General features: G+C 53.9%; 2 protein-coding genes across 5 annotated transcripts; one reads left to right on the top strand and one right to left on the bottom strand.

Annotated features, from left to right (window-relative positions):
* Positions 1 to 817: 817 nt before the first annotated feature.
* On the bottom strand, positions 818 to 7,731 carry RITA1 (RBPJ interacting and tubulin associated 1). Of its 4 annotated transcripts, XR_004345355.1 has the most exons (5): positions 5,467 to 5,730; positions 5,154 to 5,293; positions 4,373 to 4,738; positions 2,685 to 2,795; positions 1,692 to 1,881 (listed from the first exon to the last, which is right to left on the bottom strand). XR_004345355.1 is itself a non-coding variant. In XM_032602507.1 (4 exons), exons 3-4 carry the CDS (start codon positions 4,681 to 4,683, stop codon positions 1,374 to 1,376), a joined length of 819 nt encoding a protein of 272 aa, XP_032458398.1. In that variant the 5' UTR covers positions 4,684 to 4,738; positions 5,154 to 5,293; positions 5,980 to 7,731; the 3' UTR covers positions 818 to 1,373. The 4 variants fall into 4 exon arrangements, 2 of the variants coding, with proteins under 2 accessions (XP_032458398.1, XP_032458397.1); XM_032602507.1 differs by lacking the exons at positions 2,685 to 2,795; positions 5,467 to 5,730 and adding an exon at positions 5,980 to 7,731 and having other exon boundaries at positions 818 to 1,881; XM_032602506.1 differs by lacking the exon at positions 2,685 to 2,795 and having other exon boundaries at positions 818 to 1,881; positions 5,467 to 5,737.
* On the top strand, positions 5,986 to 26,922 carry DDX54 (DEAD-box helicase 54). The gene is made up of 20 exons (XM_032602505.1): positions 5,986 to 6,196; positions 8,871 to 9,000; positions 12,173 to 12,243; positions 12,836 to 13,024; positions 13,145 to 13,194; positions 14,296 to 14,337; positions 14,463 to 14,558; positions 15,246 to 15,367; positions 15,477 to 15,538; positions 15,616 to 15,747; positions 16,919 to 17,129; positions 19,293 to 19,427; positions 20,443 to 20,675; positions 20,763 to 20,837; positions 21,441 to 21,644; positions 22,778 to 22,920; positions 23,009 to 23,122; positions 23,719 to 23,823; positions 24,120 to 24,232; positions 26,307 to 26,922. The coding sequence occupies exons 1-20, from the start codon at positions 6,023 to 6,025 to the stop codon at positions 26,540 to 26,542; spliced, it is 2,637 nt and encodes an 878-aa protein (XP_032458396.1). The 5' UTR covers positions 5,986 to 6,022; the 3' UTR covers positions 26,543 to 26,922.
* The last annotated feature ends 817 nt before the right edge of the window (positions 26,923 to 27,739 follow it).

Here is a 27,739-nt window from a genome sequence, read left to right on the forward strand (position 1 = left end):
ATAGGGGCAAGGGATAAAGGCAAATGAGCGCTGAATGTTTCAAGTAAAACTGAGGAGGGAGGGAACTAATTCTTTGCGAGAGTTCTAGGAAATTTAAACACCCTACATGTTTAAAATGCTGTCTGTGCCAAGAGCATGGCTCGCTTGCGTCCCTCACGGGGCACCGGAGCCGTGTAGGCGTCTGAATGTGCGCCCCTGGTCCTAGGCACTGTTGGTCCCTCCCAGACTGTTCCCCGGGAGTGTCTGCTCTTCCCTTCCCCAAAGGTGGAGGCACAGAACCAAAGATGTGGTTTCCAGCTGGCCTCTCTGGAATCCTGGTGCTTCCTGGAGGTGCAATCCACCAGGATGCTGGGATTCTGGGTGCAGCTCAGAACAAAGGCTTTGCTGTTCTTCCTGAGGGGCCTGACCCAGGATGGTGCGGGGCAGGAGGCAGGCGGGCGCTGACCACTTAGGCTTTCTTCCCGAGTGCTCTCCAGGTGCCATGTGGAACTTTCTGGTCTTCTTGGACCCCTCAAAGTCCAAGCAAATCCTAGTCACTGTGGGTTTTTTTTTTTTTTTTTTACAGTAGGAAATGTATATCATATATATATATATATATATACATATGATTTCAAAACAACTATAGCCCATATTCTGAGCTCAGGAAGAATCAGCTAACCCCCCAATTAGTGGTATTAGCTAGAAACCAACACAGGAGGATTAGTTGCTCACCTGCCACTGTCATGATTGCTATGTTATTTACCTTTGTTATTTAAATCAACTCAGGCCTAACACTGGCCTTTATCCTAAGGAAAAAATTAGCCAAAACTCACGGCTTCGATGAGCTGATATATTTAATACATGAAAATAAATACATGACTATTAAAATTTTAAATGTCCACCCACATATCACCTTGTGTTCCCTGCTGGTCCACATACTGTGCCTGGGAAAATTCCTGAGGCGTCCAGACTCAGCTGGAAACTCATCCTGAGCAGAAGCTTGGCTTGAAGGGAGGGAGAAGGAACCCTCCGGGTTGGCGATCATACCATTTATTCACACTTGGTGGCGAGACAATGTTGTGGGTGTGATGGAGTGGGGGGACCCTCCCGGGGGACACCCCTGGGTTGGCACTGATATGCCGTGTGGCTATGACAGAACTTGAAACAGGGATCTCCAGAGGCGGCCCTCATATCCACACCAGCGGCAAAAGCAGGGAGCAACCAGAGGTTGTCAGAAGAAAGGGCGGCACTGCCCACCCTCACTCTGTCTGTCCCCAGGAGTGCTTTGCCAATGCCTGGTGGTCTCCCCAAAGGCCCGCCCACCAGCGCCATCCTCTGAAACTCTGCCCTTTGCTGTGACCCCATGGGCAAACCTGCAGAAAAGACCAAGAAATTCATTTCCAAGGTGGCTTTGGTTTCTGGATGGCTCCGCCTCGTCGGGGGGTAACTGGCACTGAAACACTGACTGAATGAGCCCTGGGAGTCACCAGGGGGCTCCGGAAGGTCACTCCTGACGGGGAAGGTCTGGGATCTCGAGGCCCATTTGTGCAGGGGGTACTGGTGGGTGGGTGACTCGTGCTGGGGACATTAAGGTGGGTGAGGGAATAAGAACGCTCCCGCCTCGGAGGGCGTGGAGAGTCTAACCCATCCACGGACAACCTCCGGGAATCTGCCACCACCCTGCGCTCTGTCTTTGAGGGACTAGCTGGGTGAATGGCTCGCACTGGAGTCTCCCTGGGGCGGGGTGAGTGGCTGCCCCTAGGGGTAGCTGGGGGTGTCCAGAAGAGGGCATGCAGCTTTGCAGCCTCCCTCTTCGCCATCCACGAAGCCTCCCAGCCGGCGCCCTCAGGTCGGGAGCCAAAGAGCGACTCATCGCAGTAAGAAGGAGTGTGGCCAATCAGTCTGGCAAGGGAAGAGAAACAGTGAGCTGGGGAAACAAACCCTAAAAACCTTGCCCACCCCCACCCCCACCCCCTGCCAGGCAGCTGCAGCAGCAGAGGGTTGCCTACAGGTCCCAGAAGTCCCTGTCTCCCAGCCTGGCACCTGCAGCGAGGCCACAGCCCTCATGTACCACTACCCCCATCTCTGCTATTTTTCCCCTGCCAAGTATCCAGTCCCCCTGCATCCTGCCCCACCCCACCCCCACTCACAGGCCAGTTTGCATATCCCGTCCTCCTGACCACACTGATTGGCTCAGGAATAACCACATGACCCATTCTGCACAATAAGGGCCTGCCTTAGGACCTTTGCAGAAACTACTAGGAGAGAAATGTTTTTCTTCCACCTAGCCCTGAAGAGCTGGCAGGATATAAGGGCTAAACGCCGGTGGCCATCTCACCTGGGATGTGTAGGGGAAAGCTGCACTAAAACAGAGACAAAATCCCAAGAACGTTTTGAGCCCCTGTTATATGAGCCCCAAATGCCCTTTTTCTGCTGAAGCCAGTTTGCGTAAGTCTTTTGTCACTTGCAACCAAGAGTCCTGATTAATATAACCTTAGTCTTTATAGCTTTCACTTTTTCTCTTAACCCACCACTTTTCCCTTTTTGTAGTGGCCTCGTCAGCCGAACCCTCTGCAGTCATGTGGCCCTTCCAACTATATTTGAAATTGCACGGCCCAGCACCTGGCATGTAGAGGGTTCTCAGTTTGAACTTCTGTGGTCTGGCCTCATCACCAGAGCAGCTTTTAAAATTTTTGCATATTTACTCAGGGCTTTTCATGTGTAGGTCCAGGACTCAGCATGTCACTCGTCTGTCATCTCATTTCTCACAACATCCACAAGGAGGGCGATATAATCCCATTGTACAGACAAGAAAACTGAGGCATAGGGAGGGTAAAAAGGAGGGTACAGACAAGATTCAAATCCAGCGCCCTGCTCAAAGACCCAAGCTCTTGATCACTAAGTCAGACTTAAGTGCCTTCTAGGCCTCTCACCTTTAATTAGGTTCATTCAGCAAATTTTTTTTTATTAGTCCCACAAATATTCATGGCGTACCTATGAGGTGTCAGGTCCACGGTTTTTGGCCAGGACTAAAAGTGCTTCCATTCCCAAACTGCAAGTCTTTGAAAAGTCACTTGATTTAGCTGTTCAAAACCATACCTGGTTGATACCTATGTCTGTCTGGTACCAAAGTTGCTGCTCAATAGCATCTCTCTTACGTACCTTCTAACTTGACACCCTCTACTTGTCAGCGTCCAGCATAAAATTCCATCCTCCGGGAGAGCATGGGGTTGGCTGTTATCTCCCTTGTTTAGGAAACCATACTTCTGTTCATACAGCCTACGCTGACACCAGCGTTTTCAGCCACGTTGTAGCTGTCAGTACTGCTAATGTCAACCTGAGCCTGCCTTGTGGTCCACGGCAATTGTCAGGCGGACACGATAATGATGGGGACTTGCTTTTATCTCTTGAATTTTATCTACTTAAATAAACACTATCCCCATTCTCAACTAATACATGTGCCTCTTGGCTCAGAATGGATCCTAAATATGATTGGCTAGTTATTATGGACTGAATTGCATCCTCCCAAAATTCATGCTGAATTTTAAAGAGGTAATTAAGGTTAAATGAGGCCATAAAGGTGAGGTCCTAATCCAATAGGATTTGTGTCCTTATAAGAAGAGGAAGAGGCACCAGGAGTGTACACGCTCACAGAGAAAAGCCTATGTGAGTTCCCAGTGAATAGGTGGCCATCTGCAACCCAAGGATAGGTAGCCTTCAGGAGAAAGCAGCCCTGCTGGCGTCTTGACCTTGGACTTCAAGCCTCCAGAACTGTGAAAAAATAAATTTCTGTTGTTTAAGCCCCCCAGTCTATGGTATTTTGTTATAACAACCCTGATTGACTAATATACTAGTCTTCCATGTTTTAGTTCAAGACACTGATGACAATAAGTAAGATAGAGCCCTCCAGGCTGATATTAATCGAAATAATCCAAATAATCTAACTGGAACCTACAATAACCACTGGCATTAGATCCTGTTTTTCTAAATTGTTCGTGAAAATGCAGCAAGAACCATTTTCAAAATGACTTGCTGAAGTTTGGAATCATCACATTTATGTCATTTCATGGATCAACCAAACTAATAATTTCATGCAAATTGCTGTGTGATCTTGGGCAAATCACCTGATCCCTCTGGGCCTCAGAAGCCCATTCTAAGACATTTGGGGATGGGTATTCCACCATCACAACCATTATCACTACCATTTACTGAGAGCTTCCTAAGTGTCAGGTTACCGTGCCCAGCACTGTACATGTCTCATCCCATTTAACCCTGTCAATAACCCCATTAGGTCCCACCTTCCACTGTGAGGAAACTGTGGCTCAGAGAGGTCAAAGTGCTTGCCCAAAGTCACACGGCATGTGAACAACAGGGCATCTCCCCATCCTGTTACCTGTATTTGTTCTTCTTCCTTGGTGCGAGGGTCAGGGTCTTGTCCCTGGAGGAGGTAGTCTCACAGCTCCCGTTAGACCCTGAGGCCTGTGATGCCCCTGTACCCACTCCTCTGGTTCTGTTGGCCTTCCCCATCCACGGTGGGTCAAAGACTGGTGGTGTGGGCTGGGTGCCTGCAGGACTGCCAAACAAAGTCTCATCCACGTATGACGGCCTAACCTTGACCCGGCAGCTGCCCCGGCAGCGGTGCTGAACGTGGAGGGTCTGCATCCCACTGATGGCCAGCTCCACCGGGGTCTTCACGCTGTTCATGGTCCTGGGTGACAGCAGGTGTGCTCTGCCTGCCAGTCCCTGCTTCCAGGTCTCCCTATGAAAAGTGGTCACGGTGGCAACCATCTGTCATCAGCAAAGACTGGCAATCTCTTAAGTCCCCGTCCCCAGGGCAAAAAGGTCACGTTCTCCCTCAACCAGTCCTCCTCAAAGGGGAGCTGCCAATCCCAGGGGACATTTCGGAAAACTGACTCTTTTTGAGTTGTTGTAATGATGGGGAGAAGGGTGCTACTGGCAAATATTTAGTGAGTAAATATGCATTCCTAGCATACAGTGTGTACTCAGTAGATATTTATAGACTGCTAAGGGGGTGAAGAATAGATTGGGCCTGTGCCTACTTTAGCACCAACCAGAAGACAAACTATGGTGGCGGGGGGCAGACAGGGCAGGCTCCTATATCCTGTACGTATCTATGGGGCAGGAATAATAACCTGCATAGATCCCATGCCTACCTCCTGCAAAGATCTCTACAAGTATTCTCATTTAATCTTCTCAGCAGTCCTGTGAGGTAGCTTCCATTATGTCCATTCTACAGATGACAAAACTGAAGCTCCAAAGGATGAAGTCACAAGTGTAAGTCCCACCTATAAAGCTAAAACAGTGGAAATAGAATGTGAACCTGATAGGAGTCTAGAGCTTGTGTACTTAACCATTCTACTACTGGGGGATTACAGCCAGCCCGCCAACTGCCCCACATTCACCGATCCCCAAGTCAATGTCCCGGCTGATGTTCGAGGTGCCCGCATTCTGGAGCTATTTTCCTACCTGAGCATCTTGGCTGGCTGACGTCGGCGGCCACCCACAGCGCCCCCTCCCCCCAGTCCAGGCCTGGACTCCTTTGCGGGGACGCTTGGGCACCTGTGGAGCGCGGTACATCCGAGATCTGCAGCTCTGAATCCCGGGAGCACGCGACCCCTGACAGCTCAGGCCGCCCCCAGCCCCCGCCCGCGGGACTGCGCGGGCCGACCCTTCCCGGGAAACCCAGCCCTAGCTATGTGTGCTCCACGCGCGCATCAAACAGCAACCCGCGAGCGGTAAGGCGGGGCGGGGCGGCTAGAACCATTCCCTCCCGGGGGGGGGCGATTAGGTCACCCTGTTCCGGACGCCCCCGGAGCTCCCCAAAGCCTCGGAGAGGGGTCTCCCGCGCCAATGAGGAGAGTGTGTGCGTATGTGTGAATGCATGCCAAGCCTCCGGAGGCTCCAGAAGGTGAGGGAACGCAGCCTCGGGCGCGTAGAGGCGCCCCCCCCCCCACGCCCTGCAGCACCGTTGGTACGTACCCGCAAACTCCGCCCCCTCCCGGTTCCCTGCGCCCCGGCCCGCATGGCTGCCGGAACGCGTCCGGCGGCCGCACCGCGGTCTCGAGCTGCCATGGCCCAGTGGAGGAAGAAGAAGGGGCTCCGGAAGCGCCGGGGCGCGGCCTCTCAGTCCCGCAGCAGCGACTCGGAGGACGGCGAGTTTGAGATTCAGGCAGAAGATGACGCCCGGGCCCAGAAGGTAGTAGCGCTGGGCTTGGACATACGTCAGAGCCCGAGTCCCGGCTCCGCACAGCGTCCCGCGGCTTCAGTTTTCCCAGCTGGGGAGTGGTCACGGCTGAGGGTGGGGAGAGGTCGGCTGGCCGGGGGTCGGGGCAGGACCTCCGGCCTGAGCACGTGTTTCGGTGTCCGACACGCCCAGGGTCCTGACGTCCCGAGCCTCTGTGCTACGGAGGCGGGGGCCTGCGGGCCTTCCGGCCTTCCGGGCCGGCTCTTGGTCTCGCGCTTCTCATTGGCTACTTCCTGGCCAGGGGCGGGTCCCGGTTCCCATTCGTCTAATGAAAAGTGCGGGTGATGAAGATCAGACTTTGAGAGGGGGATTCTTGGGAGGATGAATTAAGAGAAGGCTGCACCTCTTGGCTTGAGATAGTGACGCCCCCAAACCTCTGGGAAACTAATAAGTTAAACTTGTGTTTGTAGATAGCTTACAGTGTGCTCTCCTCCGTGCTAAGAGCTTTACAAGCCTTATCATTTAATCCCCACACCAGCCCTGTGAGCTAAGTAGTCACACTCATTTTCCAGAGGAGGAAACAGAAGCCTGGAGGGGTGAAGGAACTTGACCAAGACCTCACAGCTTGTGAGTGGGAGAGCCAGGATTCAAATCCCAGACTGTATGGTTCCAGGCCCTGTGTTATTTCCACTACTGAATGCCAACTGTATGCAAATGAGGGGGGTCAGGTATGAGCACCAAGGGGGCAAAAGAGTTGTAGCCCATTATTTCTCACAGCCTTGTGCTTAGCGGGTACCTGGCACAGAGAAGACTCTGGGTAAGTAGACGAATGAGTGGGGCTTTATATGAAGAGAGAGGTCTACACTCCTCTGAGGCAGGGACCAGATGGGGACCTTATTCCACACCATCCGAGTCTCACACAGTAGGTGCTCTGTAAATATGGACCAAGGCACAGCCCTGTGTTCAAGTTCAACCCAACCTTGTACTGGCTGTGGGACATGGGAGAAGTTGCTTAACCTCTCTGTGCCTCAGTTTCCACACGTGTAGAAAGCTGTTGATTATGTATGCCTCAAAAACTGTGGAAAGGATGGAATGACAGTGTTCACACATTCTACTCTACAGTAAATATTGCTGGGTTACCAGTGTGTTCCAGGCACTTTGTTATCATGTGTCTAGAATGGGGGTTGGCAAGGTTGGCAAGCTTTTCCTGTAAAGGACCAGATGGTAAATATTTTGGCTTTGCAGGGCCACATAAGGTCGCTGTCTTCTTTGTTTGACTTTTTACAATCTTTTAAAATTTAAAAACCATTCTTATCTCACAGACTGTACGAGACAGGTGAAGCTCTGACCTAGAGGGTTGGTGGAGGACCATAGAGGGTCTCATAGGAAAGAATATAGACTCCGAAGCCAGGGTTCAAATCCCTTGCTGGCCGTGTGACTTTGGCAGGTCACTTCAGCTCTTGTGCTTCAGTTTCCTTCTCTGTAAGAGGCACTAAGTAATAGCACCTACTTCACAGGGTTGTTGTGAGGATTAACTGGGTTAATTTATTTTTTAAATTATTTTATTTTATTTTGTTTTATTTTGGCTGCATTGGGTCTTTGCAGCTGCGTGCGTGCTTTCTGTAGTTGTGGCGAGCAGGGGCTCCTCTCTGTTGCAGTGCGCGGACTTCTCATTGCAGTGGCTTCTCTTGTTGCGGAGCACGGGCCCTAGGCGTGTGGGCTTCAGTAGTTGTGCCTCGCGGGCTCAGTAGTTGTGCCTCACGGGCTCTAGAGTGCAGGTTCAGTAGCTGTGGGGCATGGGCTCAGTTGCTCCGCGGCACGTGGGATCTTCCCGGACCAGGGCTCAAACCTGTGTCCCCTGCATTGGCAGGCAGGTTCTTAACCACTGCGCCACCAGGGAAGCCCTAAGTGGGTTAATTTATATGAATGCTTAGCACAGCACCTGGCTTATAGTAAGTGCCAGGTAAGTTTTAGCCATTATTATGAATTAGTGCTTTTATAAATGTTATTTCTGAGAAGAAAGGAACAGCGCTGTAGTCCAAGAAGACTCCCCAGAGGCGGTGTCTGAGTTTGATTTAGCTGTGCTAGAACAAGTGGGTGGCAGAGACGAGGACAGGAATGAGAGAGACCAGAGCTGGGGAGGGATGATGGATCAGAAAGGGGATTGGGGAGAGGGGAGCTGGGCAGATTGGAAGAGTCTAGTATCTCACACATAGTAGATGCTTTGATTGGCTCCCTAAAGTTTTGAGGGCTTTGAATGACAGGCCAGGATGATAATTATGATGATACCACCACCTGGGCACAGTTCTAAGCTTTACACGCACCCATTTAGTCTTCACAACATGCTATGAGGCATACGCTCTCGTCATCCCCATTTTCCCAATGTGGGAACGCAGGCTCTGGGAGACGAAGTCCCTGGTCTGAGGTCTCACAGCTGGAAGTGACAGAGTTGGGATTGAAACGCAGGCCGTCTATCTGCAGAGCCAGCTCTCTGACCTTGTGCCCTGTCCTGGTCCGGTCAAAGGAGAGCCCTTTAGCAGAGAAGTCATGTGATCTGGCAGGAGCGTCATCACCTTGCATGGGGCAGGGTGAGGGGCGGGCACTGGCAACAGGACAGCCCCCTTCCCTGCCCCGAGTGGACTCACTCGACCTGGAATGATGCTGCCTCTCTGTTGCTCCCTCCCAGCTGGGACCCGGCAGACCCCTACCCACCTTCCCCACCTCGGAATGCACCTCGGACGTGGAGCCGGACACACGGGAGATGGTACGAGCCCAGAACAAGAAGAAGAAGAAGTCGGGAGGCTTCCAGTCCATGGGTGGGTGAGCCAGGCATCCGGGGACTTTGTGTGTGGGGAGCAGTGGGGGGTTATAGCCTTCCGTGCTCTGCTCTGGACCCAACACTGTGATGGGTTTGGGGGGTTGGAGGCAACAGATAGTCTCCAAGCCACTCACGGCCTTCTTGTGGGGGCAACGGCCCTGACACGATTAGAGAACAGTTAGGGCCGGACTCAGGGCGATGCTGGTGCAGGAACAGGCTCAGATGTCTGGGGATTGAGCGGCGTGACAGAGCCGCATTTCAGAGCCGAGGGTAAGACATGAGATAGTTGGGTGCTGTTGGTACACCTGGCCAGCCGGAAGGAAAGCCGGACTCTTTACATATCAGTAGCATCTGGAGCGAAGATTGAAACATCACGGTGAATAGTTGTATAACCTGAAAGGAAAAGAAGCCTAAGTGTGACCTGAGCACTGTTTTATTTGACTTTTTTTCTATTTAGATGTGTGTATGCCAAAAAAACACTGTAGACTTCAGTAAACACTGTACCAGGAATATACTTGCAACTATGGGACAAAGGGCTGATAACCCTAATATACAAAAAGCTTTTACAAATCAAGAAGAAAAAGACAGACACCCGATAGAGAACTGGGCAAAGAAAATAGCTCACAAAAGGAATCTAGACAGCCAAATGTGCTAAAATTCATCAAAATCAAAGGAAAAAGCCAAAACATCTACATGTGGCTATTTTTGGCCTTTCTGAATCTCTAAGATGAAGGATTGACCAAAAAGCAGCTAAAACCATGGTGCTTTCCTGTCTCCAGGCCTCCCACTGTCCTCCCATCTCCACAAGCCCAGGTCACATGGAGGCTCCAAAGGCCACCTTCTCCCCCTCTCAGTACCACGTGCTTCAGCTGTCACACCCGTGCCCGCACCCATCACAGGCCCTTGTCACTTAAGATCCTTTTCTTCCTCTTTCCTTCCTTCCTTCTTTCTTCCTTCCTTCCTTACCTCCCTCCCTCACTCCCTCCCTTCCCCCTCCCTCCCTCCCTTCCTTCCTTTCTTTCTTTCAACTTTTTTTTTCTTTTGGCCACGCTGCATGGCATGTGGGATCTTAGTTCCCCGCCGAGGGATCGAACCCGTGCCCCCTGCAGTGGAAGCATGGAGCCCTAACCACTGGACCACCGGGGACTTTCCGATACCCTTTTCTTTTAATTATGAAAAATTTCAAGCATATAAAAATTAGAAAACAGTGAGTCTCCACATACCCATCACCAGCTTCAGCAGTTTTAACCACTGGTGTTGTTTTATCCACACCCTACCCACTCATGGCCACCATCCCAGAGGATTCTGAAGCGAATCCCAGGCATCCCCTCCTTCTATCCCGAAATACTTCCCACCTGCCTCCAAGAGAGCAGGACTCTCCTACACCTAAAACAAACGCAGTTCCTCAGTATAATCCAAAGTCCCATCAGCGTTCAGACTCCCATTGTCTCATGACATTAAGAGCTTTCAAATCACAGGAATAAAGACGCAGACGTAGAGAATGAAGTTGAGGACACGGGGAGGGGGAAGGGTAAGCTGGGACAAAGTGAGAGAGTGGCATGGACTTATATATACTACCAAATGTAAAATAGATAGCTAATGGGAAGCAGCCACATAGCACAGGGATCAGCTCGGTGCTTTGTGACCACCTAGAGGGGTGGGATAGGGAGGGTGGGAGGGAGACGCAAGAGGGAGGAGATACAGGGATATATGTATATGTATAGCTGATTCACTTTGTTATACAGCAGAAACTAACACACCATTGTAAAGCAATTGTACTCCAATAAAGATGTTAAAAAAGGGCTTCCCTGGTAGCGCAGTGGTTGAGAGTCCACCTGCCAATGCAGGGGACATGGGTTCGTGCCCCGGTCCGGGAAGATCCCACATGGCACAGAGTGGCTGGGCCTGTGAGCCATGGCTGCTGAGCCTGCGCGTCCAGAGCCTGTGCTCCACAACAGGAGAGGCCACAACAGTGAGAGGCCCGCGTACCGCAAAAAAAAAAAAAAAAAAAAAAAAAGATGTTAAAAAAAAATTATTAAATGACACTAAAATTTGAATATTCTAAGAAAAAAAAAAAGATGGGCTTTTTTTTGTGTGTGTGTGGTACACAGGCCTCTCACTGCTGTGGCCTCTCCCGTTGCGGAGCACAGGCTCCGGACGCTCAGGCTCAGCGGCCATGGCTCACGGGCCCAGCCGCTCCGCGGCATGTGGGATCTTTCCGGACCGGGGCACGAACCTGTGTCCCCTGCATCGGCAGGCGGACTCTCAACCACTGCGCCACCAGGGAAGCCCAGGCTTTTTTTTTTAATGTAAACTTTTGACTTGAATATAACATACTGACAAAAAATGCACAAATCATAAGTGTCCAGCTGAATGAAGTTTTACAAAGTGAATGCACTTGTGTAACCACTATCCAGATCAAGATAAAGAGCATTACCAGCACCCCAGAGTTCCCGTGGCCCTTCCAGTTATTACTGTCCATCAAATGTAACCACTAGTTCAACTTCTGTCACCATAGATTTGTTTTGCCTATATTTGTAACTTTACATAAAATGACTCATTCAGTATGTGACAATTTACGTGTCACGTGTCTCTTTCAAAATTAGTTTTGTGAAATCTAACCATGTTATTAGCTTTTTCGAACTGTTCAGTTTCATTGATGTATAATATTTCATTTTATGAACATACCACAATTATTTCTCAACACAGTGAATGAAAGTTCCAGGTGCTAATACCTAAAATTGTGATCTTTTTTCCTTTTAGCTGTTTTGCTGAGCGCATAGGGGTAGCTCATTGTGGTTTTCATTTGTATTGATAGTTCTCTAGTGACTAATGATGTTGACCAGCTTTTCATATACTTATTAGCCATTTATACAGCTTCCTTTGTCAAATGCTTATTAAGGTGGGTTGTTTTTGGTTTGTTTTGTCCATTAAAATTGTTATGTCAGTGAAAAAAAAAAGCTTCCAAATCAGAATCCAAATGTGGTTCATACCCCACAATCAGTAGATTTGTTTTCTAAGTCTCAGTTAACCGATCAGCTTTGCTCTATCACTTTTCTTTTTTTCTTGCTATTTATTTGTTGATGAAACTGTCATTTGTCCTGTGTAGTTTTCTGTCATGTGTCCTAGGGGCTCCTCTAGCCCCCTGGCCATTCCCATGTCTTTCCCAGGCTTGAGCTACCCAGTGTTCAAAGGCATCATGAAGAAGGGCTACAAGGTGCCAACACCCATCCAGAGGAAGGTACGGGGCGGGGAAGCTGATGCGGGTCGGGAGGTGGGGATGGCCAACCTGGCCCTCCTGCCTGGCCTCTTGACCTCCACCCCTTGTCCCATCTGTCATCCCCTCTTACTCTGGCCGAAGCCCCACGAGCCTGCCCATTTCACAGGTGGAGAAAGTTGGGCACGGCAGAGCAGAGGTTCGACCCTGTGCCTCTTTGCCACTTAAGCTGCCCACTGCTGAGTCCCTGCCCGGGCAACTCGCAGGCACCCCATCATCACCTGGGTCTCATCTTTGTTGTCCTCAGACATTTAGCCAAGAGGGAGATAACGTTTCTCTGGGATCCTGAGGAGGGTGACTAGATGGGGAGATAGAGTCTGGCTTAACCTGAAGAAGGTTGTTCCAACAGTAGAAAGAGTTGGGAGTAACAGGCTGCTCATCCCCGGAGGTGTGCAAACAGGCTTTAGCAAGAGTGGGATCAGGGCTGGGGGACAGGCCCCATCCCTTTCGCTGAGATGCTCTGGTTTGCCCACTCCCTGCAGACTTGAAGCTCTGGATCACGTGGTGCTTGGGTACAGGAGCTGACCCCTCCCCTCCCCCGCTCATTCCCCTGCAGACCATCCCAGTGATCCTGGATGGCAAGGATGTGGTAGCCATGGCCCGGACAGGCAGTGGCAAGACGGCCTGCTTCCTCATCCCCATGTTTGAGAGGCTCAAGACCCGTAGCGCCCAGACCGGGGCCCGCGCCCTCATCCTCTCACCCACCCGAGAGCTGGCCCTGCAGACCATGAAGTTCACCAAGGAGGTATGTCCGGGCGCAGGGACAGGGTGGCTGGGCTGAGCTGGGACCAGTCAGTGAGGCCCAAGTGGGCTGAGTCAGCTACCATCGTTGGCTCTCAATCTCTCTCTTTGTTTCTCTCCACAGCTGGGCAAGTTCACTGGCCTCAAGACTGCCCTGATACTGGGCGGGGACAAGTAAGAGCCCCCTCGGTGCCCTGTGCAGTAGTCCCCCAAAGCAGACGTGCCCCGTGCCTCCCCATCAGATGGACTGAGCTTGCGCTGCTCATTAATAACAGCAACTTCTCTGCACATTCTTAAAGCACCAACAAGGGGAAATATACAGTAAAGTACCGAAAGGAATTTCACACACAAAACTCTGACACAGGTTCTGATGCTTCTAAAAGAGAGCTGGTAGTGCACTGGGTCACCCAAATGGGTCACTTAGTTGTGTATGTTTTAATATACTTGATTTGGGGCTATTTAAAGTGGAATGCACACAGATGGAGGATGTTTGTAATAGCTCAAATCTGCAGAATACTATATTTTTCCTGATGTGCTTGCCCCATCCTCCTAAGGTAGCAGGCACCACACCTGTTTTACAGATGAGCTAACTGAGGAAGTGATGGGCTCAGAGAGCCGCACAGTGGTCTGGTAGTAGAGCTAAGATTAGAACCCCTGCGCCCCGCCCCACAGTTTCTCCCTCAAAGTGCAGCCCCTTCCTCATTCTTTTCTCAGAAAGTCACTGTCACCAGTCACTTTTGATTCTCACTGAGAGTGTTTTGCTTTTCAGTGCTCTTTTGCCTACATTATAACTTATTATCTCTATTGTTGTGACTGTCAGAAATACCTCCATAAGCTGGACCTGGCCCAGAATTCTGACTCCTGGTTCCTACAGGTGTCCCAGGGGTGTTTTCAGAGGAGAACTAAAGTTAGGGATGTGTGCTCAAACGGTTTGGGAACAAGGACACAGATCCAGGAAACCTGATTCTAGGTGGAGCTGGCAGTTCCAGGGTTAGTTGCTAGGTGGTGCTGTGGGTCAAAGTATGAACAGAGTGAATGAGATGGGTTCCATGGCTGAGTCTATCTTTGGAGAACTTTGTTGTTATCAGTCCTTTTGTGTGTTTGAACTTGTAGTTCTTGTCAGGGCAATGCTTTCGCCTAGTAGCTCAGCAATAGCTTTTCCCCATTTCTGAGCCTGGGGTCAAGGTGTGGGACTCAGCTGAGCATTTGAAGATGGGAAGGGAGAGAAACAAAAGAGACCTGTTCTATCTAGCTAACACCTCTTCTTCTTCCTAGGATGGAAGACCAATTTGCAGCCCTGCACGAAAATCCCGACATGTGAGTGTGTGGATTGGGGATGATGCTCTGGGGTCCCTTCCCAGATGGCCAGGGTCTGGGGAGTGAGAGGAGGGCTCTGCTGGTGCCCTGGCCCTGGGTGACCTGGCCTGCACAATCACTTCCAGAATCATTGCTACCCCTGGGCGCTTGGTGCATGTGGCTGTGGAGATGAACCTAAAGCTGCAGAGCGTGGAATATGTGGTATTTGATGAGGCTGACAGGTAAGGCTGCAGGTGCATCCCCGGGCACTTGTGTCAGGGTTGGCCAGGAGGAAGGGCTCTGCCAGAAGAGACCTATGCAGTCGAGATCAAAGCAGCATTTCCCCAAAGAGGGCCACAGACTGTAGGCAGTGCCAGAGCTGATGGGGCTCCCTGGACCAACAGTTTTTTTCTTTTGTATTACTTTTAGGAATATTGAAAAGAATAGTAAAAGAACAAACACATGATTTGAAAGAGATAAAAAATAGCACAAAGTTGAAAGCAGAGACTGGAGCCAGACAGGTGGGATCAAATCCCAGCTCTATGAACTTGGGTAAATCCCTGAGGGTCTGCGGGCCTCGATGGCCTCACCTACAAAGTAGGGATAAAATAGCATGTACCTCACAGGGCTGCTGTGAGGACTAAAGGGGTTGATATTTTATAAAGTGCTTAGAACCATGCCTGGCCCAGAGTGAGGGCTGCTGTCATTTATTTCAACATGAATTTGTAAGAAACATAACTGAGACCAGACCTAAGATTTCAAGGTCATTATTGCTTAGGATGAGGTTGTTGAATAGCGAAAAAGTGAGCTGAGTTTAGGAAGCACCTGTCCATGTAACAGAAAGTGTGATGGGGGCAAGGATGACAGGTTGGGAACTCACTGGAATGGAAGCCCCTCTCCTGACCCTGTACTGCCCTCTGCCCTCCCAGGCTCTTTGAAATGGGGTTTGCAGAGCAGCTGCAGGAAATCATTGCCCGCCTCCCTGGGGGCCACCAGACTGTCCTGTTCTCTGCCACGCTGCCCAAGCTGCTGGTGGAGTTCGCCCAGGCTGGTGAGGGAGCCACAGGAGTGGGGCTGGGGGCTGGGACGCGTGTCGGCGCCTGGGAGGGGCTTGTCCCTCAGCGACTCCCCCTCCCATCCTCCTCTCTTGCCCACTTCAGGCCTCATGGAGCCCGTGCTCATCCGGCTAGACGTGGACTCCAAACTCAACGAACAGCTCAAGGTGAGGCTCCACCCGTGCCCCTTCCCGGCCCATGGCCTGGACCCCGTGAGCCAACCGAGTGACCCTTCTCCCTGCAGACCTCCTTCTTCCTCGTGCGGGAGGATGCCAAGGCTGCTGTGCTGCTCCACCTGCTGCGCAGCCTGGTGCGGCCCCAGGACCAGACAGTGGTATTTGTGGCCACCAAGCACCACGCGGAGTATCTCAGTGAGGTGAGCTGGGGGAGGCCCGCAGCTGCCCCCGGCCTGGGGACCAGCACGGACTTGCATCACCACCTCCGAACTGCGGTTCCATGCTCAGCCACCAGAGGGCAGCACCAGAGCAGGGGCTGAGGCCCGGCCAGCACGCTGTGCTTTTTTATTCTGTTAAGTTCTTCTTATAAAAAATTTCAGACATGTAGCAAAGTCAGAAAACAGCATAATGAGCTCTCAGGTACTCAGTTATCAACTCACATCCAGTCTTGATTCATCTAATATTCCCCGTTCCATGCAGGGTATTTTGAAGTGTATCCCAGCCGTCCTGTCATTTTTCTGTAGATATTTAGTGTCCCATGTGTTTCACGTTTTTCAATTGAGGAATAGCCTGCACGCTGTAACCTGTGTAAAGTGCCCTGATCTTACATGAGCAGCTCGATGAACTTTTCCACACGTGTATATCTGTGACCCTCTTGGGAAGAGGTCCACGAACCCCCAAGGCTGCCAGGGCCCCTCCTGAGTCAATGCGGCCAGCCTTGGGTCAACCACACCTGAGTTCTGTTTATCTGAGGACACAGTTCACTGGGTTTCACTTATATGACACACATTTACCGGTGCTTCCTCTGTGTAGCTGCTGGGGTCACTGATGAATAAAACCAAAGTAGTAGTTTTTAAAGAGCAGTTAACACTTTCACAGTGCTTCCTGTTTTCCGGGCCCTATTCTCAGCACTGTATGTGTATTGGCTCATTTAATTCTCATCACAAAGCTACAGAGAGGCAACTGTTATTCTCCCTGTTCTACCGACAAGGAAAGTGAAGGCACAGAGAGGTTAGGGAACTCGGGCGAGGTCACAAAGCCTGTTAGTGGCAGAGTCAGGATGAGACTTGTGTCTTGGGGTGGCACTTGCAGCCTCCCTGAGGGGAGAGACCTCTGCACGTGCCATCTTTTTTTGACATTCAGACAACCCTTGCAGAGGTGAGAGGTGATATGAGCCCCATTTACACTGATGAAGGACCAAACCGAGGTCACCCAGCTGAGCTGGGGTTTATATTGAGGGCGCCCGACTCCAGAGCCCGTGGTCTTACTGCCATGTCGTGGCGCTCAACTGCCACAGCCCAGCCTCCTGTCCTCTCCCCTGCTCGTCTCCTCTTCACCCCTTTCCCTCCCTCTGGTCTTCACTCTGGGCAGCTGCTGACGACCCAGCGGATGAGCTGCGCCCACATCTACAGCGCCCTGGACCAGACGGCCCGCAAGATCAACCTGGCCAAGTTCATGCACGGCAAGTGCTCGGCCCTCATCGTGACTGACCTGGCAGCCCGGGGCCTGGACATCCCGCTGTTGGACAACGTCATCAACTACAGCTTCCCCGCCAAGGGCAAGCTCTTCTTGCACCGCGTGGGTAAGGAGCCTGTGGCTGCACTGGGCACCGGGGGGGTCCCAGCGGGAGCTGAGGGCACAGGGCTCAACTCCTGCACTGCAGGTGGTGAACTGAGGCCCATGGAGGGCAGCAGTAAATCGGAATCTCTGGGGACCGTGGCCCAGGCCCGCTCTAGCGGGCAGCCCTAGACTCTAAGGAGGGGATGCTCCCACTTTCTGGGTTCCCCAGGCTGGTGCTTATCTTTCCCATCAGGAACTTGATGACGCGGCCCCTCCTCCCCACAGTCGTCTCCTACAGCTCGCTCTTTCTAGCTCCTCTCCTGGGAGCAGCCTTTAAACAGGCATCCCGACCCCCTCTGCCTCCCGCTCCATCAACTGCAGAACAGTCTCCTGACTCCCGGCCTTGTCCCATCAGCCTGTCGGGCCCCACCTTCCCCTCAGCCCACCCAGGCCAGCTCACTCCATTTAATTTTTCAGTTATAAAAGTAAGACCCGCACGTAGTGGGAAAATTTGAAAGTGGAGCAAAGCACCGAGAAGGCAGGAAGTCACCCTCCCCTCACTGGTGATGTGACGGCCACAGGTGCTCCCCAGCACTCCTGGTGGGCCCTGGTCCACGTGTTCTACTTGCTCCACTTGTCTTCACAACAACCCTGTGCAGTGGGTATCAGCAGCGTCAGCTCCATTTTACAGATGAGGAAACCAAAGCAGGGAGGTTACGAACTGGTCAGGTGTCTCAGACGTAGCAAAGTGGGGCCACTGGCATTCTTTTCTTCAATTGTGGTGAAATATACATAACATACAATTACCATTTTTACCACTACAGTGTAAATTCAGTGGCGTTTAGTACATTCATACTAACGTGCAACCATCACCCAGCTTCCACCTCTAGAACATTTTCGTCTTAACAGACTGAAACCCTGGACCCGTTAAGCTCATTCCCTCTTCCACCTCCCCCAGCCCCTGATAACCACCAGTCTACTTTCTTTGTCTTCTTTTAACTCATAAATGCGCGTGCCATGTTTATAAATACAAGTAAGTTAAATAAGTGCGTGTGAGAGAAGCATCTGGTGGGCAAGTTCCTTGGAATTGTTCCGCGTATGATTGAACATCGTCAAATGAGTAAATTCTGGCTGCCCACAGTGGGCTGGCCCGTGGGCAGACCTCGGGGTGCGAGGGAGGCCCTCCACCTGGGTCTCCAGCCTCTTCTCCCATGTTGGCAGTTGCATGCTGTGCCCTCAATTCTGTTGCTTTGGGAGGGCTGGCCCTGCACATCCCTTGAGACGTCCTCAGAACCCCCAAAGGGAATTTCTTATGTGCCGCGTGACCAGCAGTGTGAATTGGACTACCGCAAACGAATCTTCCGAATGTGGTGACACTTGGTTTCTGCAAGATGCAGAAACAAGCCAAAGCGTAATGCTATTCATGGACTGACTTACCACAAAATTAGAATCACCCTAGACATTCTTCTTGCCTCTGTATACAGCATGCATGTTTTTCATTCACCATTAAGCATCATCCTATAACAGGGGGTCAGCAAATTGTTTCTGTAAAGGGCCAGATGGTAAATATTTAGGCTTTGGAACCATTTAGTCCTCTTAGAGATCTCAGCCCTGGGAGCATGAAAGCAGCCACAGGCAACATGTGAATGAAGGAGCACAGCCGTGTGCCAATAAAACTTTATTTACACAGACAGGCTTGCGCGGGGCGGGGGCTGGATTTGGCCAGGGGCCACAGCTTGCAACTCCTTTCCTCAGCTGTGTAATTCCCACCATGTGGTCATCAGCTAATTAACTAATCCTCTGTCCTTAAGTCTTTTAAGTGGTTTCCATTTGGGGGCTGTTCTGGGCAGAGCTGGAGTAGGTGTCCTGTGGGTGAATCTTTGCACCCTGGGTTATTTCTCTGGGTAAAAACCCCCCAAAGTGGGATGCTGAAACTTGTGATACTGATAAAGAGCAGTGTCTTGCCTCTATTCCTGCTAACCTCCCAGAGCACCATGTGGGCTCACGTACTTTCAGGCAGGTAGCCCTGGTGACTGTCACTGCCTTGCCCTCTTTTGTAGCTGGGACACTGCTCAAGGAGGTGGGGCTGTGGCCTGGTCTTGCACCTTAGGGTCTGGCACGTGGGACTCGTGCTGGGCTGTGGGGTCCTTTGCCTTTGCTCCCGCTTGACTACCTTCTCCTGCAGGCCGTGTGGCCCGAGCTGGCCTGAAGTGGCACGGCCTACTCCTTGGTGCCCCAGATGAGGTCCCCTACCTACTGGACCTGCACCTGTTCCTGGGCCGTGCCCTGACCCTCGCCCGTCCCCACGAGGAGCCCTCCGGTGAGTGGAGGCTGGGGAGGGGCTGGGGTCCCCCCTGGAGTTCATGGTATGGATGGGGGTTTGGAGGTGGGCCAAGCTGTCCTGGCTTGGGAACTTGACCCCAGGGGAAGATCCCTGTTGTTTTTTTTTGAAAGTTTATTTATTTTATTCATTTATTTTTGGCTGCATTGTGTCTTTGTTGCTGTGCCTATGCAGGCTTTCTCTAGTTGCAGCGAGCGGGGGCTACTCTTCGTTGCGGTGCGCGGCCTTCTTATTGCGATGCGTGGCCTTCTTATTGCGGTGGCTTCTCTTGTTGCAGAGCATGGGCTCTAGGCGCGTGGGCTTCAGGAGTTGTGGCTCGCGGGTTCTGGAGCGCAGGCTCAGTGGTTTGTGGCTCACGGGCTTAGTTGTTCCCGCTGCATGTGGGATCTTCCTGGACCAGGGCCTCGAACCCGTGTCCCCCTGCATTGGCAGGCGGATTCTTTATTTATTTATTTATTTATTTGCGGTACGCGGGCCTCTCACCGTTGTGGCCTCTCCCGCTGCGGAGCACAAGGCTCTGGATGCATAGGCTCAGTGGCCATGGCTCATGGGCCCAGCCGCTCTGCGGCACGTGGATCTTCCTGGACCGGGGGCACGAACCCGTGTCCCCTGCATCGGCAGGTGGGCTCTCAAAACCACTGCACCACCAGGGAAGCCCAAGATTCCTGTAATTTAAAGTCAGTAAAGAGCCAGATAGTAAATATCTTAGGCTCTGCAGATCACATGATCCACGGCAGCTCCTCACCCGTGCCCTTGTAGTGCAACAATTAGTCACAGACAAAACACAGAAATGAGTAGATGGGGCCATGTTCCGTAAAACTGTACTTGTAAAACAGTAGGAGCTGCTCGGTAAGTTATGGTTTCTGTTGTGGGGATTATTTTGTGATTCAGGACCCAGAGTGGGGCTGGGGAGGGAGGTGGGGCCCTGGGCAGGTGGCTGGGCCGGAAGGCCTCTGACCAGGCCTCTGACCGAGCTCCTGGCGGGGACGCCAGTGCGCGGGCGGCGGGGACGGCGTGCTGGGCCGGGTGCCGCAGGGTGTGGTGGACGATGAGGACTGCGGTCTGCGGACCAGCCTGGAGACCATCGCTGGAGCTTCGGGGCCTGGGCCGCGTGGCCGACAACGCCCAGCAGCAGTATGTGCGGCTCACGGCCGGCGCCCTCACCCGAGTCCATCAGGAGGGCCAAGGAGCTGGACCTCTCGGGCCTGGGCCTGCACCCCCTCTTCAGTGAGTCCCTGCGTCGGGCGGGCGGGGGCTGGCGGCAGGCCCCGTGGAGCCCACTGCAGCTTCACGTGTCCATCCGTTCCACCCCAGGCTCGTGCTTCCAGGAGGAGGAGCTGCAGCAGCTGCGGCTGGTGGACAGCATCAGGAACTACCCGCTCCCGGGCGGTGAGTGCGGGGCCTCGGGGCTCCGGTTTGAGCTCCTGACCCCCTGCAGGTCCCCAGCAGGGATTTTCTCAACCCACAGCTCTGGCCGTGTCAGCACCTCTATAGCCACCCCTTGTTCTGGAACCATCCCTGCTGGTCCATAGCAGGTTTCCCACCCCTTCCACACAGTTGGGTAGACTGAGGCTCACAGAGGGCAATGACACACCCTAGGCTGTCAGAGGCCTGAGGAGCTGGCTTTCGATAGCCTCTCCTCTCCTCCTGATTCCCATCAGGAGCCCCATCTTGTGCCTCTGGGAGGTGCACCCAAAAGCAGGAAAGGCCTGCCAGCCAGCGCCAGGAAAAAGGGGCTGGAGCCTGTTGTGGTTAAGGGCACTGGTTTTGGAGCCAATGAACCTGGGTTGAAGTCCCAAATCTGGCTTGTCCCAGCTGTGTGACCTTAGGCAGGCTACTCGCCTTCTCTGGGCCTCCCTTTGTAATTGTGAAAAGCAGGTAACTAGTGTAAGGGAATTGGGAGGAATGCTGGAGAGAGCACACCAAGCTGGGGAGGGTAGAGTTGGGAAAGAAGCGGCCAGTGGGTGAAGGCCTTGGATGTCCCCTCCACAGACCATCTTTGAGATCAACGCTTCCAGCCGGGACCTGAGCAGCCAGGTGATGCGTGCCAAGCGGCAGAAGGATCGCAAATGCATCGCCAGCTTCCGGCAGAAGCGGCAGGAGCGGCAGGAGGGCCCGGCCGTCCCAGCCTCGAGCCTCCCAGCACCGCAGGAGGAGCAGCCTGAGAAGGAGGAGGCGGCAGGAGACAGTGTGGAGGTGCAGGCCCCACCCTGGGGACCCTGGAGTCTGGCCTGGGGCTGGGGGAGCAGTGGGTCAAGTCCCAGCAGCCCATGGGGCAGATCTCAGGGCTCTGAGCAGTCACTGGGGGTGGATGCAGTGATTCCAGTCCCATCTCCGACACTTGTGGAAATCAGTGACCCAGCCTCAGCCTCCCCATCTGTGGAATGGGGTCATAGTCTCGTCCACCATTCCTTGCCTGAAGCCCTGGGGGCCAGTTGTGATTCGGGATTCAGAATCTTTACGGTGGGTCCACTGTGTATGATGTAACACCCTCAGCAGGGTCTGGGGTGTCACGGTCGTCAAATGCATCAGTTTCCACAGTGAGACCCACACCAAGAGGATGGACAAAGCCTCTTGTCAGCTCAGGTCAGCTTTTGCCACCAAGTGAATCTCAGGAAAGTTTGTTTTCAGAATGTTGTGGACTAGGGCTTTGCAGCCAAGTGACTGTGGTACCCGCTCCTGGGTCCGCTGGGCAGATTCAGGATGGTACGTGGAGGATTCCCACGGGCCTAGGTAGCCCTGTCATTGTCATCATCATCGCCTTGCCTCAGCCTGGGGTCCGGCAGGTGGGAAGGGGCAGAGCCGGGACTGTTGGTGGCAGTGGGGGCATGACTCAGGCAGGGTCAGGCACTGGGTCTTCATGGCGAAAAGCAGGGCTGGGGGGCCAGAGTGTCCCGTTCGCCTGGTGGGTAGGGCCCTGGGCCTGCTCTTCTTATGTTTGATTTGGACAGAGGATACAGTAGGCAAAAAAATGCACTTGAAAACCCCTGGACTAGTCCATGTCATAGAGAGCAAGTCCAGACCCAGAGAGGGACAGGGCCTTGCCTTGGTCAGATGACCTGGGGGACCAAGCTGGGACTGGAGCATGGTGGGTCTCATCCTAGTTGGCACCCTGCCCTCCCCCACTCCCACCTGTCCTGCCTCTGCTGGTGCTCGAGCCGGGGGTTGTCGTGCTGCACGTGCAGACGAGGAAACGGAGGGTCTCAATGGCAACACCAAGCTTTCAAAGTCCCAGCAGCCCCTGACCCTCAACCCTAGCTGGGCTGGTGGGTGGGGAGGCCAGTCCACTCCCTGGGGCCTACAGGTGACACTGGGCCCCGGTCCACCAGGACCTCTTCACAGAGGTCGTGGGCCGGAAGCGGCAGCAGCCAGGACCCGACCGAGGAGCCAAGAGGCGGCGGGAGGAGGCCCGGCAGCGGGACCAGGTGTTCTACATCCCCTACCGGCCCAAGGACTTCGACAGTGAGCGGGGGTGAGTGGCCGCTGGTCCCGGGTGGGGCAGGCGGGCCTGATGGGCCCCCCTCCCAACCCCATGGTATCTCCCCACCCTCCCTCTGCAGCCTGAGCATCGGTGGGGACGGGGGTGCCTTCGAGCAGCAGGTGGCTGGCGCTGTCTTGGACCTGATGGGGGACGAAGGCCAGAGCCTGACCAAGGGCCAGCAGCAGCTCAAGTGGTGAGTGAGCCAGTGGGCACGCCTCTTCCATGCCCACCTGTCTGCCGCTTGGTCCCCACAAAAGGTGACCCCCTCCTATCCTGACTCCTGTTTGATCCCCTAGAGCAGGAATTATGACATCCTCATCCCTCATTTGGTCCTCAGCACAGATTATGACGCTCACCCTGTCCTGCCCCCATGTGGTCATACACAACAGGGATCTTGACCCCATCTGTCCTTTTGGGGGGCTAGTCTTGCTAGACAGGGGCTCATGACCCAGTTTGCCCATTTGGACTCTGCTTCTGGAGAAGTGATGTGGCTCTACCCAGGGTCACAGAGCCAGGAGGCGGCCAGGTGGGGGTTGGGAACCCTCCAGGGTCCCTTGTCCCTGACCCAGGCCCCCAGGTTGGAGCTAATCCCCTGACTGCCACACTGCCTTTTGAGACCTGGAGGGCCAGGGAACGGGCCTTTATGGGGCACCTGCTGCCTGCCAGATGCCCGGCACGCTGCTTTCCTTGAATCCTCCAACAACCCAATGAGAGGGTCAGGGGGGAAACAGGCCGGGAGGGGAAGCGGGCCACCTCCCTCCACAGCACACCTCCCAACTCTTCCCACAGGGACCGGAAGAAGAAGCGGTTTGTGAGACAGTCGGGACAGGAGGACAAGAAAAAGATCAAGACGGAGAGTGGCCGCTACATCAGCAGCTCCTACAAGAGGGACCTGTATCCTGGAGGGGGTTGGGGGCAGAGGGGGCGGAGCCAAGCGCCTTCTATAGCCACATCTATTGTGGGTGGGGGCGGGGTCAGGAAGGGGCGTGGTCTGGCTCCTCAACCACCCCAGCTCCTACAGGTGGGGGCTAGAGGGGGGGCGGGGTCGAGCGGATTCAGCCACCAGAACCCCCTATAGGTAAGGCCTGTATCCTCTGGGGGGTGGGCGGGGGGGCCCTGCTCCCAGCCACGGTTGTCTAGGGCATCTTTCTCTGGATGCTGCATGCAGCCTCCTTAATGCAGCCTCCCAGCTACCAAAAGTGGAAACAGAAGCAGAAAATTGATGATCGTGACTCAGAAGAAGAAGGGACATTTGAACGGCGTGGCCCAGAGCGAAGAGGTGGTAAGCGCGGCCGAGGGCAAGGTGAGAGCTGGGGTAGGATCGTCCTTAAAACGCAGGTTGCCATGTAGCACATTTGGTCATCTTGGGGGCTTGGTCCTCTTGATCTGGCCTGGGTCCCTCGGTGGGTGACACGCTAAGGTGGGATTTGAACTCAGCTCTGGTGCAGGAGCTTGTGCTCAGTGACCTCGGCTTGGGCCGGCTGCCCCGCGTGCCAGGACCTCGGTCAGCCCCTCAGGGCAGAGGAGCACCTTGGGGAGTGGTGACACTCGTGACTCTGAAGGGAGGAGACTGGAGCCTGGGCCCCGTCCCACTGCAGCCCCACCTTTGGGGCCAAGCTTGCTGTCAGAGAGGGGCTCCTGCTTGCTGTCTGGGGCCAGGCTGCGGCGCTGGAGCCTCGCCGCACGTGACCTGGGGGGCGAGAAGACTGAGAATGGCTGGCTTTCAGGCCAGGAAACAAGTCACAGTGACTGGCCCTGGGTCCCCCCGCCTGCCTGCTGCCTCCCCCGGCCACCCCCGCCAGGGTTGGGGGAGCTTGAAACCTGTCCTGGGCCTCTTTCCTCTGGGCCTGGCCCTGCTTGTCTCCCCCGAGCCCGCAGGGCTGCTCACTGCCTCTTCAGCATCCGAGTCTGTGTCCTTCAGCCTGGGGACGCTGTCTGTCACGGCTCCAGGCGCCCCTCTGCTCTGCCTCTCCCAGGGCCTCCTCTGTTCTCTGCACGTTCCCCCTGTCCTCGTTGACATTTCCTCTCTGACGGTGGATACCTCTTCTGTTCTCCCTGTTTCTGTCTTGGATTTTCTCCGACGCATCCTCTCTGTGTTTTCTGTAGGTGTCTTTCTCTCCAGGTCTCTGTTTCTCTTTTTTGCCTCTGACTCTGTGTCCCTGTCCATCTCTCTGTCTCTTTCTTTGTCTCTGTTCCTCCCCATCTGTCTTTGTCTTTCTGTATCTCTCTCCATCTCTCTCATTGTTTCCTGTTCCTTTCTCTCCACACACACGCACACGCACACACACGTGGCGCACACACACACCCCTCCCAGTCTCTGTCTCTCCTCCTCTCTTTGTCTTTCTGTGGGCGTGTCCCTGCCTCCCCTGGACCCCCTCATCCTCAGTCCTCAGCTCCCAGTTTTATCTGGAGTGAAGCCGGCTGCCGCTGTGGGCTTGCTGGACCCGGGGTGGTGAGGGTGGCCTGTGAGCTTCGGGAAAAAGCAGCTGTTCTCCCCCTGTGCTTTGTCCTTACTGGGTGTGGTGGGTCCCTGTCAGGTGGCCTGGCCCCTGTGGAGACATCTGGGCTGCCTTAATGGCCATCTGTGTGGGAGCCCTGCAAGGCCACTGCTGTGGGAGGGGAGGAGCTGGGTGAGGCAGGTGAGTACAGAAGAGGAGGGGCCAGGCCTTAGTGGGGAGCCAGGGGCTGGGGGGGAGACCTGCCCGCCCAGAGAGCCGGGAGGTGGCGGGCGGGGCCACAACCACTGCTGCTGCTGCTGTTGCCGCTTTGCTGGGTGACCTTGGATAAGTCCCTTCCCCTCGCTGGCCTTCTCTGATTTCTCTCCTGCCAGAGGGAGGTTAAGCTACAGCCTGTTTTCATCTAACAAGCCTAGAGCATGTAGTCCAGAGAGACAGGGTTTAGAGTCTGTCTGGGTCCCCAGTGCCTGGCATAGAGGAGGCACTGAAAAGTTTTTGTTGAATGATTTATGATTGTAATAGTTACACCTAGGAGGCCATACTGTGGGCTAGGGCTTGTTCTGAACCCTGCACACATAGTAACCCATTTACTCCACATTAGGACTTATGAGGTAGGTGCTCTTATTAGTAATTCATAGGAGAGGAGACTGAGGCACAGAGAAGTAAAGTAGTTTGCCCAAGGTCCAAGAGGTCACAGCTGGGACTTGATCCCTGGCAGTTTGGGCGGAGGGTCCATGCTATTGCCCATTACAGTAGGACTACTTAAGCTTTATTAAGCAATTACCATCTGCCACATGTTGGGGCCACAGCAGTGAACACAGAACGAGAGCGGGGACAGGGGAGCATCCCGGAGGCTTCTGGGAGGAGGAGACATTGGGAGTCAACCCAAAGCCTGAACTCCCTGAATCTCCATCCTGGCAGGTGCATCCCAGCCCCGCACTCCTGGTGCCCCCACAGGCCGCGTGCGCTCCGAGCTCAAGGACCAAGCAGCAGATCCTGAAGCAGCGGTTCCGAGCCCAGAAACTGCGGCTTCCTGCAGCATTGGAGGCCTCAAGCAGCTCTCTGCCCGCAACCGGCGCCGCGCCCGGGAGCTGCAGCAGGGTGCCTTCGGCCGCGGCGCCCACTCCAAGAAGGGCAAGATGAGGAAGAGCCTGTAAGGAAGGTGATACAGCCCCGTGGTTCCTCACCTGGTCCAAGCGTGGACATAAGCAATGTTCCCCGTGCACCACTGTGTGCCTGGCCCTGAGCTGGATGCTGGGGGGCTCCCTGCAGAAGCCATGGTCTGTGCAAAGGAATGCTTGCTATACAGCCGCAAAGGGGCAGCAGCTGCCTCTGCCTAAGAAAGGGCACGTTTGAGCAGGGTGTTGAAGGGTTCATAGGAGTTTGCCAGCAAGGCCAGGCAGGCTACGATCTGAGTTGGCAACTCGGCTCCTGCTGCTGTGTTCTGGATTCAGAGGTGGTGGCCACATGGGTGTGAGCCCTGAGTGCCTGAGGCCTAGTGATGTATTTTTAATGTAATAAACCTTTATTGAGCGCCTCCAGTGGACCAGGAGCATTGAGTTGGAAGGGACAGACCCGGGTACTAGAGTCCCAGCTAGTGTGCGGATGAGCCGAGAGCATGTGGGCAAGTCCCAAGTGGGTTCTGCTGGAATCTCCATTTTACAGATGAGGAAAGTCAGGCTCAGAGGGTGGGTCGGTGCTCAGATGGGAACGCCCCAAAGCTGGCAGGTCGGTCCCCTTTCCTCCCACCAGGACAGGCTTGCAGCTGGGACTGGACGGTGGGAGGGAGACAGCACGTAGAGTCTGGGGGCAGAGGGTGCAGTGCGCTTCCTGGATGTGAAGGAGTTCACACTATCCCCACACACCCAGAGGTCAAAACCTGTCCTGGCCTCTGTCCTGCTTTAAGCCCTGTTCTCCTCAGCCCCTGGTGGAGGGTCCTGGGAAGGTCAAGGGCAGCCTCCGGTAGCTGGATTCTCAGAATGGCCATCACCAGCGCCAGTCCCACGACGGAGGAGCCTTTGTGAGCAAGCGCCCCAGGAATGGGTGTCTGCCGTGTGACCCTCTTGCTGGTCCTTCTTTATTTACTTTACTTACCAAACACTCATCCAAAATTTACCAGAAAATTTGCGCCAGGCCCCATTCCAAGCATCTGACAAACATCAGCTTGTTTAAATACCCCCAACTGGGGACCTCCCTGGTGGTTAAGAATCCGCCTGCCAATGCAGGGGACATGGGTTTGATCCCTGGTCCAGGAAGATCCCACATGCCGCAGAGCAACTGAGCCTGTGTGCCACAGCTACTGAGCCTGGGCTCTAGAGCCCGTGAGCCACAACTACTGAAGCCCACGTGCCACA

Source organism: Phocoena sinus, chromosome 14 (genome assembly GCF_008692025.1).
Source record: "Phocoena sinus isolate mPhoSin1 chromosome 14, mPhoSin1.pri, whole genome shotgun sequence".
Classification (NCBI taxonomy): Eukaryota; Metazoa; Chordata; class Mammalia; order Artiodactyla; family Phocoenidae; genus Phocoena; species Phocoena sinus.